Source organism: Salvelinus namaycush, chromosome 30 (assembly GCF_016432855.1).
Source record: "Salvelinus namaycush isolate Seneca chromosome 30, SaNama_1.0, whole genome shotgun sequence".
In the NCBI taxonomy this organism is placed as follows: Eukaryota; Metazoa; Chordata; class Actinopteri; order Salmoniformes; family Salmonidae; genus Salvelinus; species Salvelinus namaycush.
This window is the reverse complement of record NC_052336.1, coordinates 3,516,130-3,526,797: the sequence shown is the minus strand read 5'-3', so window position 1 is coordinate 3,526,797 and position 10,668 is coordinate 3,516,130. Positions and strand designations below refer to the sequence as shown.

At 43.4% G+C, this 10,668-nt stretch overlaps 1 protein-coding gene across 1 annotated transcript in view; it reads right to left on the bottom strand.

Moving 5' to 3' along the window:
• LOC120024771 (protein unc-13 homolog C-like) overlaps positions 1-10,668 on the bottom strand; it is a 178,709-nt gene that overhangs the window by 24,328 nt on the left and 143,713 nt on the right. Inside the window, 1 exon segment of the mRNA XM_038969056.1 lies at positions 4,593-4,740. Within this exon segment, the coding sequence (XP_038824984.1) occupies positions 4,593-4,740 (148 nt within the window).

Here is a 10,668-nt window from a genome sequence, read left to right as displayed (position 1 = left end):
GGTTAGGGATGGTAGGATCGTTAGTTTACTCCAATCAGGTTAGGGATGGTAGGATCGTTAGTTTACTCCAATCAGGTTAGGGATGGTAGGATCGTTAGTTTACTCCAATCAGGTTAGGGATGGTAGGATCGTTAGTTTACTCCAATCAGGTTAGGGATGGTAGGATCGTTAGTTACCTCCAATCAGGTTAGGGATGGTAGATTCGTTAGTTTACTCCAATCAGGTTAGGGATGGTAGATTCGTTAGTTTACTCCAATCAGGTTAGGGATGGTAGATTCGTTAGTTTACTCCAATCAGGTTAGGGATGGTAGGATGGGAAGTATATAAAAATGATCTGTGTTCAGCGAAAAAACAACACAATGTCAAATACAGGTAGCCTAGTCAAATAATTAATATCCAATCACATTAACCGTTACTCTCTTGCGGGAATTCCAGTAACGGTCCATATGTAGCCAAATGTAGCTGCTTCTCATTCCATTGGATAGAAAATTGCTTAATGATTAAAAAAAGTTTAAAAAGTAAGGCCCGCGTCCATAGACACATACCAGCTCTATTAGTAGTACTGCTACTACCAGCAGTACTACACCTGCACCTGTCGACGACACAAGTTGCTCTGCTTCCACGAGCACGCAATATGCAGACACGTACACATGGATTTTGTACTGTATATACAGTTGAAGTCAGAAGTTTACATACACCTTAGCCAAATACATTTAAACTCAGTTTTTCACAATCCTGACATTTAATCCTAGTAAAAATTCCCTGTCTTAGGTCAGTTAGGATCACCACTTTATTTTAAGAATGTGAAATGTCAGAATAATAGTAGAGAGAATGATTTATTTCAGCTTTTATTTCTTTCATCACATTCCCAATGGGTCAGAAGTGTACATACACTCAATTAGTATTTGGTAGCATTGCCTTAAAATTGTTTAACTTGGGTCAAACAATTCGGGTAGCCTTCCATAAGCTTCCCACAATAAGTTGTGTGAATTTTGTCCCATTCCTCCTGACAGAGCTGGTGTAACTGAGTCAGGTTTGTAGGCCTCCTTGCTCGCACACGCTTTTTGAGTTTTGCCCACACATTTTCTATAGGATTAAGGTCAGGGCTTTGTGATGGCCACTCCAATACCGTGACATTTTGCCACAACTTTGGAAGTATGCTAGGGGTCAATGTTAATTTGGAAGACCCATTTGCGACCAAGCTTTAACTTCCTGACTGATGTCTTGAGATGTTGCTTCAATATATCCACATCATTGTCCTTTCCTCATGATGCCATCTATTTTGTGAAGTGCACCAGTCCCTCCTGCAGCAAAGTACCCCCAAAACATGACGCTGCCACCCCCGTGCTTCACGGTTGGGATGGTGCTCTTCGGCTTGCAAGCTTTCCCCTTTATCCTCGAAACATAATGGTCATTATGGCCAAACAGTTCTATTTTTGTATGATTTTGTATGAAAAGTATGATCTTTGTCCCCATGTGCAGTTGCAAACCGTAGTCTGACTTTTTTATGGCGGTTTTGGAGCAGTGGCTTCTTCCTTGCTGAGCAGCCTTTCAGGTTATGTCGACATAGGACTCGTTTTACTGTGGATATAAATACTTTTGTACCTGTTTCCTCCAGCTTCTTCACAAGGTCCTTTGCTGTTGTTCTGGGATTGATTTGCACTTCTCGCACCAAAGTATGTTCATCTCCAGGAGACAGAACGAGTCTCCTTAATGAGCAGTATGACGGCTGCGTGGTCCCATGGTGTTTATACTTGTGTACTATTGTTTGTACAGATGAACTTGGTACCTTCAGGCGTTTGGAAATTGCTCCCAAGGATGAACCAGACTTGTGGAGGTCTACAATTCTATTTCTGAGGTCTTGGCTGATTTCATTTTATTTTCCCATGATATCAAGCAAAGAGGCACTGAGTTTGAAGGTAGACCTTGAAATACATCCACAGGTACACCTCCAATTGACTCAAATTATGTCAATTAGCCTATCAGAAGCTTCTAAAGCCATAACAACATTTTCTGGAATTTTCCAAACTGTTTAAAGGCACAGTCAACTTAGTGTATGTAAACTTCTGACCCACTGGAATTGCGATACAGTGAATTATAAGTGAAATAATCTGTCTGTAAACAATTGTTGGAAAAATTACTTGTCATGCATAAAGTAGATGTCTTAACCGACTTGCCAAAACTATGGTTTGTTAACAAGAAATTTGTGGAGTGGTTGAAAAACTATTAACGACTCCAACCTAAGTGTATGTAAACTTAAACATTTATTTTTAATAAATGTATTGTAATGTATGTGTGTGCTCACAATGACGGCAAAAAACAACATTTGAGAGTGTGCTGACCCTGGTGCTACAGGGGGTACGCAGCTGGAGGTTGAATGTTTGAAGGGGTACGGGACTATAAAAAGTTTGGGAACCACTGCCCTAAATAGACCATCAGGTAGCTCTACTCTGTTAAGAAAACAGAAAACCCACACTTCCACAGAGATACAGTAAAACACAGCATGGAACTGGGACAGATAGATCGACAGAGAGAGTGCGACAGAGAGAGAGAGAGCGAGAGCGACAGAGAGAGAGCGACAGAGAGAGAGAGAGCGCGAGAGCGACAGAGAGAGAGCGACAGAGAGAGAGCGACAGAGAGAGAGAGAGAGAGAGCGACAGAGAGAGAGCGACAGAGAGAGAGCGACAGAGAGAGAGAGAGAGAGAGAGAGAGAGAGACAGAGAAAGAGAGAGAGAGCGACAAAGAGAGAGCAACAAAGAGAGAGCGACAGAGAGAGAGAGAGCAACAGAGAGATGAGAGAGAGCGACGTAGAGAGAGAGAGAGCGACAGAGAGAGAGAGTGAGTGAGAAAGAGAGAGAGCGACAGAGAGAAAGAGAGCAAAAGAGAGTGAGTGAGAAAGAGAGAGAGAAGCAAGAGTAAAATGGAAAGAGGAAGGGATTGAAGGAGGCAGTAGATGAAAAAATGCAATTACTGCAATAACCATCTCACACGGTAAACTGGAGAGAAACCAAGCTGACATGGAAAAACACTGCAGCTCACTGTAAGAGAAGCAAGGATAACTATCACAGGGTCACAGGAGGTTGGTGGCACCTTAATTGGGGAGGACGGGCTCATAGTAATGGCTGTAATGGAATAAATGGAACGGTATCCAGCTCATCAAACACATGATACAATTCCCTTCATCCCATTCCAGTCATTAATTTGAGCCGTCCTCCCCTAACCAGCCTCCTGTGAACAGGGTTAGAAAGTTAACTGAAACTCTAATTCCAATTTCCATCAATGCTTCTCTATGAGAGAGAATGGAATTGGAATTTCTTCCTGAATTGACTGAAATGGAATTGACCTAAACCCTGAACATTTCTACTAGCTCAGTGTCCTTATCTTGAGAGGTTTGGGATGCATATCTACTAGCTCAGTGTCCTTATCTTGAGAGGTTTGGATGCATATCTACTAGCTCAGTGTCCTTATCTTGAGAGGTTTGGGTGCATATCTACTAGCTCAGTGTCCTTATCTTGAGAGGCTTGGATGCATATCTACTAGCTCAGTGTCCTTATCTTGAGAGGCTTGGATGCATATCTACTAGCTCAGTGTCCTTATCTTGAGAGGCTTGGATGCATATCTACTAGCTCAGTGTCCTTATCTTGAGAGGTTTGGATGCATATCTACTAGCTCAGTGTCCTTATCTTGAGAGGTTTGGGTGCATATCTACTAGCTCAGTGTCCTTATCTTGAGAGGTTTGGGATGCACATCTACTAGCTCAGTGTCCTTATCTTGAGAGGTTTGGATGCACATCTACTAGCTCAGTGTCCTTATTTTGAGAGGTTTGGATGCATATCTACTAGCTCAGTGTCCTTATCTTGAGAGGTTTGGATGCATATCTACTAGCTCAGTGTCCTTATTTTGAGAGGTTTGGGTGCATATCTACTAGCTCAGTGTCCTTATCTTGAGAGGTTTGGGATGCATATCTACTAGCTCAGTGTCCTTATCTTGAGAGGTTTGGTTGCATATCTACTAAGTCAGTGTCCTTATCTTGAGAGGTTTGGGATGCATATCTACTAGCTCAGTGTCCTTATCTTGAGAGGTTTGGATGCATATCTACTAGCTCAGTGTCCTTATCTTGAGAGGTTTGGGATGCATATCTACTAGCTCAGTGTCCTTATCTTGAGAGGTTTGGTTGCATATCTACTAAGTCAGTGTCCTTATCTTGAGAGGTTTGGGTGCATATCTACTAGCTCAGTGTCCTTATCTTGAGAGGTTTGGATGCATATCTACTAGCTCAGTGTCCTTATCTTGAGAGGTTTGGGATGCATATCTACTAGCTCAGTGTCCTTATCTTGAGAGGTTTGGTTGCATATCTACTAGCTCAGTGTCCTTATCTTGAGAGGTTTGGTTGCATATCTACTAAGTCAGTGTCCTTATCTTGAGAGGTTTGGATGCATATCTACTAGCTCAGTGTCCTTATCTTGAGAGGTTTGGGATGCATATCTACTAGCTCAGTGTCCTTATCTTGAGAGGTTTGGGTGCATATCTACTAGCTCAGTGTCCTTATCTTGAGAGGTTTGGGTGCATATCTACTAGCTCAGTGTCCTTACCTTGAGAGGTTTGGGTGCATATATACTTCTTGATCAAGGCATCAGTAGGCTGTGTGTAAAGGCTCAGAGCGTATTTGAGGGACTTGAGGTCAGGGCTCTTCTCAAGGAACGTCTTCTTCAGACCGTTTCCTCCGGCGTGGAAATATTGCTACGGAAAAGAGAGAGAGAGAAAGGGAAAAAGAAAGAAGGAAAGCGTACTGAGTCAGAGTCACTTTATTCACTGTCTTCAGTCTTCAGACCAGAAGGAGAACAGACATAGTCAGTACATTTAGCCTGCTTGTCTGTCCCGTAAAACAAAGATGCTGTATATGTATGTTAAAAGACTCCAGAGTGGCGCAGCAGTCTAAGGCACTGCATCTCAGTGCTAAAGGTGTCACTACAGACCCTGGTTCGATCCCGGGCTGTATCACAACCAGCCGTGATCGGGAGACCCACAGGGCGGCGCACAATTGTCCCAGCGTCGTCCGGGTTATTAGGGGAGGGTATTGTCTGGGTAGACCATCATTGTAAAATAAGAATTTGTTTTTAACTGACTTGCGTAGTTCAATAAAGGTAAAATAAAAAATATATGCAGACAGACTGTTCCTTTTTCTTTTCTGGGATAGTCACCTGTTGAAGTGTCCTGGAGGTAGGACTACTTTTTTAGAATTGTCCCCCCCAGTTGAGCACCTGATTACCCTTTTTGTTAAAGCTGGGCTGAAGTTTACTTGGGTAAGCTTTCATTCACCATATTCATTTTAATGTTGGTTCCTCAGACCAGATTGAAAACATACATGTTCATGTACCTTTAAGTCTTCCGGCCAGACTGACGTATAGGAGACTGTGTGGGAGAGATAATAAGCATGTTTGCTTATGTAACAGCTGTCAAACTGCTTGTTTAACAATACATCTTCCTCCCTCCTAAAATCTGCTACTTGATCTCGGGTCCTCTGTCTCGCAAACACTCGACAACGCCTTAGCCAGCTACACCACCGAAAAAGCTAGCATTCAAGGCATTTCAATCTGAGGAGTGAGGTCCCAATCCAACTCGGGTACATCAGACCAGATAGAACACGTACAGAGTTCATGTACTTTTCACATCTTCAGACCAGATAGAACACGTACAGAGTTCATGTACTTTTCACATCTTCAGACCAGATAGAACACGTACAGAGTTAATGTACTTTTCACATCTTCAGACCAGATAGAACACGTACAGAGTTAATGTACTTTTCACATCTTCAGACCAGATAGAACACGTACAGAGTTAATGTACTTTTCACATCTTCAGACCAGATAGAACACGTACAGAGTTAATGTACTTTTCACATCTTCAGACCAGATAGAACACGTACAGAGTTCATGTACTTTTCACATCTTCAGACCAGATAGAACACATACAGAGTTCATGTACTTTTCACATCTTCAGACCAGATAGAACACGTACAGAGTTTCAATCAATTTTATTTTATATAGCCCTTCGTACATCAGCTAATATCTCGAAGTGCTGTACAGAAACCCAGCCTAAAACCCCAAACAGCTAGTAATGCAGGTGTAGAAGCACGGTGGCTAGGAAAAACTCCCTAGAAAGGCCAAAACCTAGGAAGAAACCTAGAGAGGAACCAGGCTATGAGGGGTGGCCAGTCCTCTTCTGGCTGTGCCGGGTGGAGATTATAACAGAACTATGCCAAGATGTTCAAAAATGTTCATAAGTGACAAGCATGGTCAAATAATAATCATGAATAATTTTCAGTTGGCTTTTCATAGCTGATCATTAAGAGTTGAAAAACAACAGGTCTGGGACAGGTGGCGGTTCCATAACCGCAGGCAGAACAGCTGAAACTGGAATAGCAGCAAGGCCAGGCGGACTGGGGACAGCAAGGAGTCACCACGGGCGGCAGTCCCGACGCATGGTCCTAGGGCCCAGGTCCTCCGAGAGAAAGAAAGAGAGAAGGAGAAAATTAGAGAGAGCCAAGATTTTCAAAATGTTCATAAATGACAAGCATGGTCAAATAATAATCAGGAATAAATCTCAGTTGGCTTTTCATAGCCGATCATTAAGAGTTGAAAACAGCAGGTCTGGGACAGGTAGGGGTTCCATAACCGCAGGCAGAACAGTTGAAACTGGAATAGCAGCAAGGCCAGGCGGACTGGGGACAGCAAGGAGTCACCACGGCCGGTAGTCCCGACGTATGGTCCTAGGGCTCAGGTCCTCCGAGAGAAAGAAAGAGAGAAGGAGAAAATTAGAGAGAGCCAAGATTTTCAAAATGTTCATAAATGACAAGCATGGTCAAATAATAAATCAGGAATAAATCTCAGTTGGCTTTTCATAGCCGATCATTAAGAGTTGAAAACAGCAGGTCTGGGACAGGTAGGGGTTTCGTAACCGCAGGCAGAACAGTTGAAACTGGAATAGCAGCAAGGCCAGGCGGACTGGGGACAGCAAGGTGTCAGCATGCCCGGTAGTCCTGACGTATGGTCCTAGGGCTCAGGTTCTCAGAGAGAAAGAGAGAAGGAGAGAATTAGAGAGAGCATACTTAAATTCACACAGGACACTGGATAAGACAGGAGAAGTACTCCAGGTATAACCAACTGACCCTAGCCCCCCGACACATAAACTACTGCAGCATAAATACTGGAGGCTGAGACAGGAGCGGTCAGGAGACACTGTGGCCCCATCCGAAGAAACCCCCGGACAGGGCCAAACAGGAAGGATATAACCCCACCCACTTTGCCAAAGCACAGCCCCCGCACCACTAGAGGGATATCCTCAACCACCAACTTACAATCCTGAGACAAGGCCGAGTATAGCCCACAAAGGTCTCCACCACAGCACAAACCAAGGGGGGGCGCCAACCCAGACAGGAAGATCACGTCAGTAACTCAACCCACTCAAGTGACGCACCCCTCCTAGGGACGGCATGAAAGAGCACCAGCAAGCCAGTGACTCAGCCCCTGTAACAGGGTTAGAGGCAGAGAATCCCAGTGGAGAGAGGGGAACCGGCCTGGCAGAGACAGCAAGGGCGGTTCGTTGCTCCAGAGCCTTTCCGTTCACCTTCACACTCCTGGGCCAGACTACACTCAATCATATGACCTACTGAAGAGATAAGTCTTCAGTAAAGACTTAAAGGTTGAGACCGAGTCTGCGTCTCTCACATGGGTAGGCAGACTGTTCCATAAAAATGGAGATCTATAGGAGAAAGCCCTGCCTCCCGCTGTTTGCTTAGAAATTCTAGGGACAATTAGGAGGCCTGCGTCTTGTGACCGTAGCGTACGTATTGGTATGTACGGCAGGACCAACTCGGAAAGATAGGTAGGAGCAAGCCCATGTAACGCTTTATAGGTTAACAGTAAAACCTTGAAATCAGCCCTTGCCTTAACAGGAAGCCAGTGTAGGGAAGCTAGCACTGGAGTAATATGATCAAATTTCTTGGTTCTAGTCAGGATTCTAGCAGCCGTATTTAGCACTAACTGAAGTTTATTTAGTGCTTTATCCGGGTAGCCGGAAAGTAGAGCATTGCAGTAGTCTAACCTAGAAGTAACAAATGCATGGATTAATTTTTCTGCATCATTTTTGGACAGAAAATTTCTGATTTTTGCAATGTTACGTAGATGGAAAAAAGCTGTCCTTGAAACAGTCTTGATATGTTCGTCAAAAGAGAGATCAGGGTCAAGAGTAACGCCGAGGTCCTTCACAGTTTTATTTGAGACGACTTTACAACCATCAAGATGAATTGTCAGATTTAACAGAAGATCTCTTTGTTTCTTGGGACCTAGAACAAGCATCTCTGTTTTGTCCGAGTTTAAAAGTAGAAAGTTTTCAGCCATCCACTTCCTTATGTCTGAAACACAGGCTTCTAGCGAGGGCAATTTTGGGGCTTCACCATGTTTCATTGAAATGTACAGCTGTGTGTCATCCGCATAGCAGTGAAAGTTAACATTATGTTTTCGAATAACATCCCCAAGAGGTAAAATATATAGTGAAAACAATAGTGGTCCTAAAACGGAACCTTGAGGAACACCGAAATGTACAGTTGATTTGTCAGAGGACAGACCATTCACAGAGACAAACTGATATCTTTCCGACAGGTAAGATCTAAACCAGGCCAGAACTTGTCCGTGTAGACCAATTTGGGTGCTTGTTTCCAGTCTCTCCAAAAGAATGTGGTGATCGATGGTGTCAAAGGCAACACTAAGGTCTAGTAGCACGAGGACAGATGCAGAGCCTCGGTCTGACGCCATTAAAAGGTCATTTACCACCTTCACAAGTGCAGTCTCAGTGCTATGATGGGGTCTAAAACCAGACTGAAGCATTTCGTATACATTGTTTGTCTTCAGAAAGGCAGTGAGTTGCTGCGCAACAGCTTTTTCTAAAATTTTTGAGAGGAATGGAAGATTCGATATAGGCCGATAGTTTTTTATATTTTCCGGGTCAAGGTTTGGCTTTTTCAAGAGAGGCTTTATCACTGCCACTTTTAGTGAGTTTGGTACACATCCGGTGGATAGAGAGCTGTTTATTATGTTCAACATAGGAGGGCCAAGCACAGGAAGCAGCTCCTTCAGCAGTTTAGTAGGAATAGGATCCAGTATGCAGATTGAAGGTTTAGAGGCCATGATTATTTTCATCATTGTGTCAAGAGATATAGTACTAAAACACTTAAGTGTCTCTCCCGATCCCAGGCCCTCGCAGAGCTGTGCAGATCCAGGACAGCTAAGCCCTGGAGGAATACGCAGATTCAAAGAGGAGTCCGTAATTTGCTTTCTAATGGTCATGATCTTTTCCTCAAAGAAGTTCATGAATTTATTACTGCTGAAGTGAAAGCCATCCTCTCTTGGGGAATGCTGCTTTTTAGTTAGCTTTGCAACAGTATCAAAAAGAAATTTTGGATTGTTCTTATTTTCCTCGATTAAGTTGGAAAAGTAGGATGATCGAGCAGCAGTGAGGGCTCTTCGGTACTGCACGGTACTGTCTTTCCAAGCTAGTCGGAAGACTTCCAGTTTGGTGTGGCGCCATTTCCGTTCCAATTTCCTGGAAGCTTGCTTCAAAGCTCGGGTATTTTCTGTATACCAGGGAGCTAGTTTCTTATGACAAATGTTTTTCGTTTTTAGGGGTGCAACTGCATCTAGGGTATTGCGCAAGGTTAAATTGAGTTCCTCAGTTAAGTGGTTAACTGATTTTTGTCCTCTGACGTCCTTGGGTAGGCAGAAGGAGTCTGGAAGGGCATCAAGGAATTTTTGTGTTGTCTGAGAATTTATAGCACGACTTTTGATGCTCCTTGGTTGGGGTCTGAGCAGATTATTTGTTGCGATTGCAAACGTAATAAAATGGTGGTCCGATAGTCCAGGATTATGTGGAAAAACATTAAGATCTACAACATTTATTCCATGGGACAAAACTAGGTCCAGAGTATGACTGTGGCAGTGAGTAGGTCCAGAGACATGTTGGACAAAACCCACTGAGTCGATGATGGCTCCGAAAGACTTTTGGAGTGGGTCTGTGGACTTCTCCATGTGAATATTAAAATCACCAAAAATTAGAATATGATCTGCTATGACTACAAGGTCTGATAGGAATTCAGGAAACTCAGAGAGGAACGCTGTATATGGCCCAGGAGGCCTGTAAACAGTAGCTATAAAAAGTGATTGAGTAGGCTGCATAGATTTCATGACTAGAAGCTCAAAAGACGAAAACGCCATTTTTTTTTTTGTAAATTGAAATTTGCTATCGTAAATGTTAGCAACACCTCCGCCTTTGCGGGATGCACGGGGGATATGGTCACTAGTGTAACCAGGAGGTGAGGCCTCATTTAACACAGTAAATTCATCAGGCTTAAGCCATGTTTCAGTCAGGCCAATCACATCAAGATTATGATCAGTGATTAGTTCATTGACTATGACTGCCTTTGAAGTGAGGGATCTAACATTAAGTAACCCTATTTTGAGATGTGAGGTATCACGATCTCTTTCAATAATGTCAGGAATGGAGGAGGTCTTTATCCTAATAAGATTGCTAAGGCGAACACCGCCATGTTTAGTTTTGCCCAACCTAGGTCGAGGCACAGACACAGTCTCAATGGGTATGGCTGAGCTGACTACA